Genomic DNA, 12,232 nt, shown 5'->3' with positions numbered 1-12,232 from the left:
GGATGCATTGAGGCAGGTTATTCAGCGTTTCCTAAACTTTTTTTTTTTTTTTTTTCTTTTTAGGGCTGTACCTGAGGCCTATGGAGGTTCCCAGGCTAGGAGTCTAATCAGAGCTATAGCTGCTGGCCTATACTATAGCCACAGCAACACCAGATCCGAGCCACATCTGCGACCTACACCACAGCTCACGGCAATGCCAGATCCTTAATCCACTGAGCAAGGCCAGGGATCAAAACCGCAACCTCAAGATTCCTAGTTGGATTCGTTTCCAGTGCAGTGGGACAGGAGCTCCAAACTTTATTCTTTTTAAGTAAATCTTGCTGGTGTAACCTTTTCTTCAAAAGTACCTCTGCCTCAGAACCTTGATGTGGGAAATGAGTCAAAGTAGAAGCTGCTCTTGCTGAGAAGGGCACTGAGGGGGATTTCTGGCCACCAAACCCTTGGGGCAGCTACTGAGAGCTTTGGGGACCTGTCTGGAGCAGGCAGGACCCCCTGATGTGGCACAAGGCTATAGGATCCTGCAGCTGGGAGACACAGCCACACCTCAGCCATGGCTGCCCCCTCTGTAGCCGGAGCCAGTTTGGATGCGTCGAATGCTTCCAGCTCTTTCTTCAGAGGCCCACATCTTTCCCTAGAGATTGGTTGAAAATTCATAACCAAAGAATGGCTTTATATTAGTAAGTAAGCCTAGAGAAACTGTAGACATTGGTGGATTTTTAGTTTTCTTACAGGTGAGCCTTAAAAGAACAAATCTGTTGATGAAAAGGGGATGGATAGGCAGACAGGTTGGCAATTGACCTGGTGTGCACAGTTAAGATTGTGTGTGTGTGTGTGTGTGTGTGTGTGTGTTCCCCTTGCTTGCTGCCCAATCTCTCCTGTACAGCCAGAGTGACTTATTCAGATGGTCCTTTCCCAGTCCCTCCCTTGCTTAATTCCCCTTGGTGGCGTCCCTCTGTCTGAGCAAACAGAGGCATGCTGGCTCCTTCGGGCCCCAGGCCCAGCCATACATCCCCCAAACCTCTTTTCCTTGTCCCCTTCTGACGCCTTCGTCATCCCGGTTCTTCTCTCTGGATTTTTCACACAGTCACGGTGTCATCTGTGTTTAAGGACTGTCTCCCTGGATGGATGATAGGCTTCATGAGCCCCAGGCCTTCATCTCTCCTGTCTCTGCAGCCTCCCTGGGACCCAGAGCATCCGGCCCCTGAGAGGAGCCCAGCACGTCTGAATCACCAGGGGCTGTGCCTCTCTGGTGGAGCTGCTGGCCTGTCACACATGGATGGGCCCTGCTAGGCTCCAAACCGCCTGTCTCTTCCATCCCACAGCCTTGAACTTCATAAAGAATGAGAGTCACTGCCGCTTAGCAAGCAGTGTTCTCCACCAGGCCGGGGCAGGGCTGGCTCTCGCAGGGCGCTATTGAAGCCTCACAACAACCTTCAGGGCAGCTTCTGTCGCCCCATTTCACAGGAGGAAGTCGAGGCCGGATGCGTGGTGGCCAGTTCCAGGCCACAGCTAAGTCAGCGCTCAGTCCCAGGGACCAATCCCAATCCAAGTCCTTTTTCAGAAATAAAACATTTATTTAGAACGAGGGAAGAAATGACAGCACGTTACCATTTTTAAAGAGCAGATAAATACCACCATATCCCAGAATCCAGAAAACACAGCAGTTTTATTAATCAACCATTAACTACCCACCTAGCACCCTGCATCACTACTTTTCCTCCTGTATTTGAAGCCATGGACTGAAGGTCTCTTTCTAAGACAGTGGTTTTTTAATACCCTTTGCTATGCAAGGACCAGAAAGATAAGTCGTTCTGGTACATGGTCGACCAGAACTTTTTTTTTCTCCCCAACAGTCTATTTGAAAATTTTAAGACCGTTATAGGAAAGAATTTCACAGTCAACACCTGTGATTGTACCATTAACATTTTACTATATTTGCTTTATCATCCATCCATCACTCTGTCCATCCGTTTGTCCATCCCTCCCTCCCTCCTTCCTTCTCTCTCTCCATCCCATCAATTCATCTGTTTTTTTTTTTTTTCTTTTGGGGGAGATGGATTTCAAAGTAAATTCCACATACAAGTACATATTTCTTCTAAAATACTTCAGCCTGAGTGTTATTGATTGTGCCTATCCTTGTTTGTTTACAGTTTTTAAGGGAAAATAGCAGTGCCACACGACAGTGAGATGCATGCATCTTAATTGTGTGCTCACTGAGTTTGGACAAGTGCATACGCCTGTGTATCCCACGTGCCTTTGCAGATACAGAACCCCACTTTCATCCCAGGGGGTCCCCATACCCCTCTCTCAGAGGCAGTCCCCGTTAGGCTTTTTTCCCCGTTACAGACATAGTACTGTTTTCTTTCACTGTACAATTTTGAGGTGGTCACATTTAGTTTTTAGAAGGGCAACAACTCAGATGCATGGTAAAGAAATTTACAAGTTGTGATGTTTTCCCATAAAAGTGTATATTTTCTTGCCACTGACCCTTGCTTCTCAGTGCTCGTCCCTCAAAGCCATCCACTGGGGGCAGTTTCTTGGGTGTCTTTCTAGAAATGGTCAATTCAGATCCAAGCACATGGGCACATCTGTCTCCCAACTTCTTCAGGGAAGTAGTAGCTCACTGGCTGGCCGTGTCGTTCGGCTTCTTGCTCTTGTCGTTACGCATTGTAGCTGATCATTCCCTGTCAGCAGAGGGGATCTATGCTCCTCTCTTAGTGATAGCACAGCCTGGTTCCAAATGTCCTGCTGTTTTATATAACTTGTTTCCAGGCTTTAATTGCTCCTAAATGGTGCTGCAGTGACTGTCTTTGAATGACAGGTCTTTGTATTTGTTGTCCATGCGTCTTCATTGCTTGGAAAGAAACTCGATGTCCGTTCTTAGTACATCAGGTAATTTTCTCACGTCTCCCACCCCCCAATCCCTGCCCTCCTCCAACCACCCGTTCACCCGTCTGTCCATTGGCTCGTCTGTACATCTATCCATCCAGTGAGAATGTTCTCCCAGCAATTAGTACATGCCTGATACCACTTGGAGCTCTGAGAATTTTGCCCTCAAGACCCTGAGTCTCTTGGACAAAACAGATACGGCAAAAAGGAATTCACAGCAGGGTGCTTAGCCTGCGCTTGTGCCAGCCTCCAGGATTAATCAGTGGAGAGAATTAAAAACTCTTTAAAGCTCTATCTGACAGTTCTTTACTCCAGTGGAGAAGCGTCTTTGGCCTCAGCTGAGGCCTCTAATTGTATTTGTAAAACAAAAGAACCAAACCAACAGATAAACACAGAGCCTTGAAAGTGGTCCAGACCCAGCAGCTGCCTCCCAGAGCCCAGGGAAGCCCAGGCCTGCTTTGGTTCAGAGCAGCAGGCCTGGGTCTGTCTGTTCTCAGGCCCTGCCACCAGGCTGGAAGACAGAGCTGTGCATTTCACGTGCTGCTCCTTACAAAATGAGATGTGAAAGCAGGGTGTTGGTGGGATGGGGAGTTGTCGTCATTTTTGGCAGTACAGAGTGAGAGCTAATTGCTTAGGGGAAGGTTACCGGAAAAGAGGGATGTGTGAGAAAGTGATGGGAAAACATACATTATGGGTGTCATTTCAGGATGGGGACAAAGTCTTGCTGTCCTGTATTGTCCTGCCTTTTTTGCCTCATCTTTTGAGACATGAATCCGAGAGCCCTGTAATTAGAAGACAAAGAATATGATTCTCTTCCTTCGGATCCTCTTATCCCCAAACCAGCCTATCCTCCTCAGGCACGTCGATTTCAGATCTGCTCCAGAGCAGTTTAAAGCCTGATGGACGCTTCCGTGGAAACGGAGCTTACACCGTCATTCACTCCTTTCCTCCTTCACAGTCAGTGCCCACAACGTGCCAGGCCTGTGTGAACAAGAGCACGTGGAAGTGGCTGTCCAGGGAGGGGCCAACACACAGCCTGGGACAGCTGTGCCTGAGCCCCGGGAACGCCAGCGGGTGATAGTGGGGAGTCTGCTTAGTTCCGGTGGCCAGGGAGGAAGTCGTAGGAAGTCGTATGCTTTTTTTTTTTTTTCTTTTTCCTGCTTTTTTAGGGTCTCATCTGCGGCACATGGAAGTTCCCAGGCAGGGGGTCACATCGGAGCTGCAGCTGCCGGCCTACACCATGGCCACAGCAATGCGGGAGCCGAGGTTCCTCTGTGACCTACACTGCAGCTCACGGATTCTTAACCCAGTGAGTGAGGCCAGGGATTGAACCCACATCCTCATGGACACTAGTCTGGTTCATTTCTGCTGTGCTGCAAGGGGAACTCCAGGAAGTCATATTTTAGCTCAGTCTTAGAAGATGTGAAAAGAGCCAGCCATACAGAGCGGTTGGGAGAAGCAAGGCGGAGAGCATGACTTGCAATAACACTTGCTTTGCAGTGGACATTTGAGGACTAAATGTGCGAACACTTGGGTGCACAGTAGGTGGTCAGCGTGCACTGGGCCCTCTGCCCGCCGTCCCGCTTGCTTTCTAGCAGGGCCATCAGAGGCAGCTTGTCATGGGATTGGTGAGGAAGAAACCCACATTTGCCGAGCCATGTGACTTTTCTAACGATCGGGGGAGGCCGATTTGTGTACGCAGAGATGGAAAAGGACCTGGGGCTTCCTGGGGAGAAAGCCCGCCGCCTTGGACCAGGCCAGATCTGTGCCTTGGCTTCTAGGCCTGGCACCACAAATCACCCCGCGGCGACAAAGAAAACAGGCTTGAAGAAAGCCCTCGGTTTTAGACTCAGTTTGTATACCTGCGCAGGTCTCCTCTTGAGCAGGCGTGTCCTTGCAGACTTTCCTTCCCCATCAGAGGCGTCCACCCCAGCCGAGGCTCTTCGCTATGAGTCTGGGCTACTTCATCCGTGAGGCTTGCCGGCGGACAGACGAGCACGCAGAGGACGGGGCATGTGCAGGTGAGGCTGTGCAGCTCAGAGCTCTCCGTCGGCCCCAGCAAAGCGCACACTCTGGACGCAGGCCTTCTGCATTGGACTCCCCCCTCTGTCCCTTTGGAGCTGAATTCTGCCTTGTCCACGGCTGTGAGTCAAACCACCCCCACACTTGATGGCTTAAGAAAACACGACCATTTCCTTATCTCACCTCATCCTGTGGTTTGACTGGGCTCCGTTTTCCTACTTTACGTGGAGTCTGAGCCTGGACCGAGCCAGACGTTCAGGAGGGCGCCCTCCTCCATCTGGCCGTGGGTGCTGGCTGTCCACCGAGATCTCAGATGGGATTGTGGAGCTGCTCCATCCAGAGAAGGTTGAGCTCCTGACGTCACTGAGGCTGAGGGAGAGGCTGCTGAGGGACCGTGCCTGGGCAGTTGGCCTGCGCTCCTGGCACCCCCGCTTCCTCTCTGTTACGCACGCCGAGGCCCCTGCCCTTGCCTGTGAGATGGAGGCGACGCCCCTGCCCACGGAGCTCCTGGAGGATGAGGCAGGAAGGGTTGTTACAGGAAAGCGATGCCGCCTCGTGGTGCTGTTGCTGTGTTGGCATGCCCCTCGGGACTGGAAGTGAGGGCCACTCCCAGAAGGGGGCTGTCCCCTGTCCACCTCTGCCACCCTGTGTGGACCTGGAGCTGCCAGGGGGACGGGGCGTAGTGTTCCCTGGGCCTCGGGCAAGGTGGCTCTTGTTCTCTTTTTCCCCCCTCTTCCCTCCCTCTCTTCTTTCTTTCCCTCTCTCTTCCTTTTTTACTGCCTAATTTTCTTGGCCAGGCCTCAGGCAGGCAGAAGTTCCTGGGCCAGAGATGAGACCTGCCTCACAGCAGTGACCATGCTGGATCCTTAGCCGCTAGGCCACCAGGGAACTCCTCATTTACACTTTTAATTCATAATAGAGTATTTCAAAACTCAGACGATGTAAAGGAGTGTTGAATGAATAGTCTCGCTCCCACTGCCTGCCCCCCCACCCAACCCCCAGCACCCACAGGCTGGCGCCCCTTCCAGCAGTGCGTGAACTTCACTTCTGTAGCTTCCTGAGGCAACAGCAAATACAGTTTGATAGTCTTCATTCTCCGTTTTTGCAGCCGGGGTAGTGTATCAGACCTCGCTTTCGCGTGATGGTCTATGGTGGAGATGTTTTCATAACTGCACGTGGAATGCTGTCTCATTCTTCAGAAGCACATTGAAATTCTTTTAAAGCAATTCACTCAAAAGACAGGTTTTTTTTTTTAATCGTACAGAAAGATAGCAAATGAAAAATCAGCCGCATTTTTTCTTCCTAATCCCACGCCCGATCTATCCGTGGCGACAGCCGCTGTTACTATTTCCTCATGTGCTTTTCCAGAATTATTTTTGTGCATGTACCCGTGTGTGTGTGTGTGTGTGTGTAACTCGTTTTTTAAAACCAGACATCTCCTGTGGACATGGCATAATTTGTCGACTCATTTCTCTGTAGTTGGACCTTTAGATTCTTCTTTCTTTCCTTTCACTTGTCCAAGCCCAGAAAGAGGAATGATCTTTGATGGAAATCTTGGTCGGCGTCTTTGATCGTTTTCTCTGGATAAGTCCTGGGCGTGTGGTTTCTGGGTCAGAGGATGTGGCTGTTTTCAGTGATCTTGGCATATGCAGCCTCGAGGCTTCTTCCCCTGACAGGCTGTGGCATCCCAGCAGGCTCCCCGACCCCCAGCCCAGGGAGATCCTGGTCCTTTGAAGCTGACATTCTCTCAAGCGGCTTGGCAGGTTTCTTCCTGTTGGGTGTGAATCTCTCAGCCACAGCTCCTTAGCAAAGCCTGCTGCCCAGAACCCCATTGAGCTTGGTTGCAGGAATCTGGCAAGGGCTCAGCTTGGGCCATGCTCCCCCCAGGCTGCCTTGGATGGGGTGAGCCACCCCTAGTGTTGACGGGGCAGATCTGCCTCTGCCGTCAAGGATAAAAGAATATACTGGTTTTCCTTCTCAATAGTTGTATTTTTTTTCCTTTAATGGATACACCTACAGCATGTGGAAGTTCCCAGGATAGGGTTTGAATCAGAGCTGCAGCTGCTGGCCTGCACCACAGCCGCAGCAACATGGGATCTGAGCCCCATCTGCAACCTGTGCCCACTGAGAGAGGCCAGGGATTGAATCCACTTCCTCATGGGGGCTGTGTCAGGTCCTAACACACTGAGCCACAATGGGAACTCCTCTAGTTGTATTTTTATCATCGTGCCCGAGTCAGCCTCCAAGAACCCCCTACATGCAGGCACTGCTGCACACACACTGCAGGTGTGAACTCCTCTTGTCCTTAGAACAACCCATCTGACAGCTGTGGACAGAATGACGCAAAGAAGGCAAGTAACTTGCTCATGGCCACACAGTCAGCAAATGGTCGACCTGGGATTTGATCCTGAGCTGCATGGCCCAGAGCCTAGACTCCACAACACTGCCTTCTCCTGCCTCCAGAAGCTGTTTCTTTAAGGACCACCTCCTAGTGCCTGTCTAGGGGCAAGACTTGGTCAGCTCTCCTCTCCTCTCACCTTGTAGCTGGCTTTTCCTGTTGGCTAATGTTTGTTGCAGAAAAACCTTTGAAGTTGGGCAGGCCTGGATTTGTATCTCCTTCCTACACGTGCAGCCTTGCATAAGTTCTGTGGCCTCCGTACGCCTCCGTTTCCACATCTGGGGCCGGGGGACAATACCCACCCCGGGATCGTTACTACAGTTGATGGGGGTGGAGGATGACGCCCTGACAGGTGCACAGTGAGAAATGCACGCCCCCTTTCTCTCGGCATCCCGCTCCCTCCTCTGCTCCACATGGTTCCCCTTACTTCCTCTTAGTTTTGATCCACATTCTTTTTTTTTTTTTTTTTTTTTTGCCTTTTTTAGGGCCACACCCACAGCATATGGAGGTTCCCAGGCTAGGGGTCGAATTGGAGCTGCAGCCGCCGGCCTACACCACAGCCACAGCAACACCAAATCCAGGCCGTGTCTGTGACCTACACCACAGCTCATGGTAATGCTGGATCCTTAACCCACTGAGCAAGGCCAGGGTTCAAACCTCAGGGATGCTGGTCAGATTCGTTTCCACTGAGCCACAGTGGGAACTCCTTGATCCACGTTCTTCAAGTCTCTCCAGCTCAGACTTGGTCCTGTCACAGAAGGAAGCTCCTTCCCGGGGTCTGATAACACCATGAGCTATTGAACATCTCGAAGAGCTGGCAATTCGCTGTCTGCTGTGCACAATAATTGCCATCCTGCCAGGAGGCTCAGTTTCGTTCCCCCGGTCTTGTTCTAATGGGGCCCTTCCGCGTCTAAAGAGGAAGCCATGCTCGGCTGCTTAAATTGCATGTGCATGTGAGGGGAAAGGCTAGAGCCATTTTGGGGACAGACGTTGGCCTTTGTGTCTGCACAACAGGTGTGTCTGTGTGTGTGACGTCCATCGTGGTGACAGTGGTATTTCGCCATTGCGTGTTTGGCATTTGGCCTCTCAGCTCCTAATTAGGCCTTGATAACTTTTTGAAATCACATGCCTTTCCATGCCTACAATGATATCTGTAGGATTAACAGTCCTTTTTCTGTAAAGATAATAGAGATTTCTCATGGAGGCCTGTTTTTATGACTGTAGCTCCATCTCTAACCATCCTTCCTAAAAAACCTCTTATTGGCTTTCAGCAGCGACTTTTCCACCTCACGCTGAACAGGAAACGCTCAGGGATGACTGAGGGGGGGGTCTTCCGTGATTAGTCAAACCGTGGAAACTTGACCTGTCTTCTCTCTCTCCCCTTCCCCCTCTCCTCATGGCAGGTGCCTGGAGATTTGAGCCAAACATCTGAAGACCAGAGTTTGTCAGATTTTGAAATGTAAGTCCACAGCATCTGCTCGCGAGGGGCCCTTTAGACCCAGGGCTCTGTTGCTTGGCTTGCATCCCAGGAGACAGGGGAAGCCGCAGTCCCTGTTTAAATCAGCACGGCTGACTCGGTTATTATAGAGGTGGGGCGTTGCTCACCTGAGTCTAGCCTTCAGATGTGTTTTATGTCCCTCCTTAGGTATTGAAAAACATTTGTCTTTTTTTTCTGGCACCGGCATCTAAGAGTTGGAAGGTATCACATGAAAAGTTAAATTTCTCTATTTAAAGAAGAAATCCCCATGAGGCCACCATCAGCTAGAGCTGAGCAGCAGCTGCCTCTCCCACACAGGACAGTGCTGGCTGGCTCACCGCAGTCCCCACCTCTCCCTATTGCCTGGCTCTGGCCCACTCCACTCATTCCACTGTATGCATGTCTCCTGTTCGAAGTTGGAGTTTGCAACCCCGGTGTTATTGGAAACAACAATAGTTCAGTACATTGCTCTGATTTTTTGATTGGACTTAATTCACCCTGGCACCTCTGCTGATAACCTGGTAACCTCCCAAGGAATTTAGTTGGTCTTCAGACTGACTCTTTCTGATCAAGTCGCCTTGGTCTTGGACCAGTAGTCCCCTTGGGCTGGTAAAGAGCGTGGGGCGAGTCCTGGGCCAAGCAGAGCCTCCCTCCTCTCTCCATCAGCTGTACTCAGTGGGGGAAGGTTCAGCCTCCCCATTTGAAGGTGTTTCGGGAAAGCCAGCTTTCCGATGAGCGTTTTGTCAGAGCTAGGCCGAGCCAAGTTGGAATCTCAGCTGCAGGACTCATGCTGTGTGACCTTGGGCAAGCTGCTTAACCTCCCTGGGCCTGACATTCCTCATTCATAAGGCATAGATCAAAACTGGCCTTGCGGGGCCGTGGTGGTGGTGAGAGCGGGGTTAGGAAAAGCGCAGGGTGTGTCAGGAGGCCCCCGGAGCTGGGGCAGCAGCAGGGGAGGTGAAGGGGGCTGTTAGGTTGGTAGGTGCGGGGGTGTTGGAGGTTAAGAGGTGAAGGATGAAAAGCAAGGTAAGTTTGCCTCCTCTGGGCCTGGGGAGGGGTGGTTGGTGCAGTGTGGAGAGGATCGTGGGGATGGCGGTCTGGTGGAGGCCCAGGGGGGACCAGGTAACAGCCACACAGGAGAGCCCAGGGATGAGCTGCTTGTGGCAGAAAAGGGATTTTTTTATTTTTTTATTTCTTTATTTTTTTTTTGACTTTTAGGGCTGCACCTGCGGCATATGAAAGTTCCCAGGCTAGGGGTCAAATTGGAGCTGTAGCCACCAGCCACAGCCACAGCAACGCAGGATTCTTAACCTATTGAGTGAGGCCAGGAATCGAACCTGCTTCCTTGTGAATACTAGTCAGATTCGTTACTGCTGAGCCACGATGTGAACTCTGTAGAAGGGACTCATTATTAAAGCAAGAATTTAGCACGCACCTGCCGCAGGGAGGCGCAACCAGGTCCTCAGCAGAGGGATGAATCAGCCACAGCTCCCGCTCTCAGGCAGCACCTGCCTGGTCCAGCCACATCCTCTCACCTCCCCCAGGCTGCTCATCTCCGCTAAAGCCAGAGGGAAGCTCATCCTTCCTGTACTTGCTGGGAAGGCCCTTGCTGACCTCGGCTTCCTGCCCAGGCCCCCCCAGCCCCTGGCCCTGCCCTCACCCCAGGGGGGCATACCTGCCCCTGCCACCGTGGCCCTTTTGGCTCCTCCAGCTCCCTTGGTCTCCAGACTCAGGATCGCTATTTTATTCCTGTAACTCACACTTACATATCTTGGAGCGAGCTGTTCCCGCAGTCAGTTCTAATACTGCGCAGTACATGTTCTGATAGGGACAGGTGCTTCACCAGCCTGGGTGACCTCAGCGGAGCCCTGGGGGTTGTCCAGCCCTCACCCATCTGGGAAAATTAATGAAAACCATATTGGGAGTTCCTGTTGTGGCTCAGTGGGTTAAGAACCTGACATAGTGTCCGTGAGGTTGCGGTTTTGATCCCTGGCCTTGCTCAGTGTGTTAAAGATCAGGTATTGTCACAAGCTGCGGTGTAGGTTGCAGATGCAGCTCCCACCTGATGTGCTAGTGGCTGTGGCGTAGGCTGGCAGCTGCAGCTCCGATTCGACCCCTAGCCTGGGAACCTCCCTATGCCACAGGTGTGGCCCTATAAAGAGAGAAAAAAAAACCGGGGTGTTAGTTACACTTCTGCACCCCTCCCCCTCCCAACAGACATGAAAGGGGAACACTCTAGCCACTAGCACAATTTGGAGGACCTTTCCAGAAGGAGTGTCTTTAGATATACAGACCAATTTGGTGGCTCAGAATTGCACTTTGTACTCAGAGCCCCCGGGGGAATTATCAGTGGGGTTCATTTTGCCCCACAAAGGTCAGCACCTAGGCTCAGAGCTGAGAAGAAAGTCTGCTTCGGAGAGGATCAGGGCTTTGTGAAGACCCTTCGCCCTGGCGTTGTGAGACCATTGAGTCATGGCTGCAGCTGCCACCCGCGTCTCACACTGAGTTCCAAGCACAGGAGGCTGCTGCATTTTTCTGAGCTGCTCTTCAGAGAGAAGAAGAGCTGGAGAAAACGCTCTTAGCCCCACAGCAGCTCTGAGTAGACGCAAAAGCTAGCCCTTCCCAAATCGGCATGGAGCGGTTTTGAGAGCTGTTGTGATTGATCCTGAGGTTTCAGTGACAGTGAACTTAGCAGCTCTGCCTGGTTGGGATCCAGCCCAGTGGCAGCGTGGTGGTGGGTGGGTACCCAGTGACTCAGAGGTCGGTTCACATCACCTCGTGAGGCAGAACTGTCACATAACCGAAATAACCCTTGCAGTTCCCCCAAGCAGCCTGTGAGGATCAGTCGAGATAATACAGGTGAAGGCGAGGCGCTGTACCTTGTCCATCCTCAGCACGTGATTTTGCATTTGAATGTCAACCTTGCTTTATGACAGCCACACACGGTGTTTTGGGAAAAGTTGCAGAAGGAGTTCCTTGAGCCTGGCTTCCTGGAATCCCCTCTCCCTCCCCCAGACAGCTGGGGCTCTCATCACCATGAATGGTGGTCTCCCAAGCTCTTGCATGGAGTTTGATCTTAGAACAGGGGTCAGGGTCTAAAGTGGGCACAGTGAAGAGGCAGCATGACTCCTCTGAAGACATTAGAAGCCCTGTGGGTGTTAGTGCCCGGGTCCCTCTGAGGCATCATGGAGGCTTCCTGTTGTCATCCCCCTCTTCAGAGGAGCAAACAGGTTCAGATAAATTAGGGGCCACCATCACTCAGTAGAACCTGAAGGGCAGCTCGCTCTCATTCCAGAATACACACCATTATATACGTACACACACACACACACACACACATAGTAAACTAAGTCCTTTAAAAATAACCTTGGGGAAGTTCCTGTTGTGACTCAGAGGGTTACCAACCCAACTAGCATGCATGAGAATGTGTGTTTGATCCCTGGCCT

General features: G+C 51.5%; 1 protein-coding gene across 6 annotated transcripts in view; it reads left to right on the top strand.

The window, feature by feature from the left end:
- The window catches only part of SNX29 (sorting nexin 29), a 548,686-nt gene that overhangs the window by 364,262 nt on the left and 172,192 nt on the right, over positions 1-12,232 (top strand). For all 6 annotated transcript variants that reach the window (XM_021088060.1, XM_021088058.1, XM_021088059.1 and 3 more), the window contains one exon: positions 8,713-8,768. In XM_021088060.1, coding sequence (XP_020943719.1) covers positions 8,713-8,768 — 56 coding nt within the window. The remainder of the gene's footprint in view (positions 1-8,712; positions 8,769-12,232) is intronic.

This window comes from Sus scrofa, chromosome 3 (assembly GCF_000003025.6).
Source record: "Sus scrofa isolate TJ Tabasco breed Duroc chromosome 3, Sscrofa11.1, whole genome shotgun sequence".
In the NCBI taxonomy this organism is placed as follows: domain Eukaryota; kingdom Metazoa; phylum Chordata; class Mammalia; order Artiodactyla; family Suidae; genus Sus; species Sus scrofa.
Note: the sequence above shows the minus strand (reverse complement) of the source record. Positions and strands in the feature narration are given on the sequence as shown.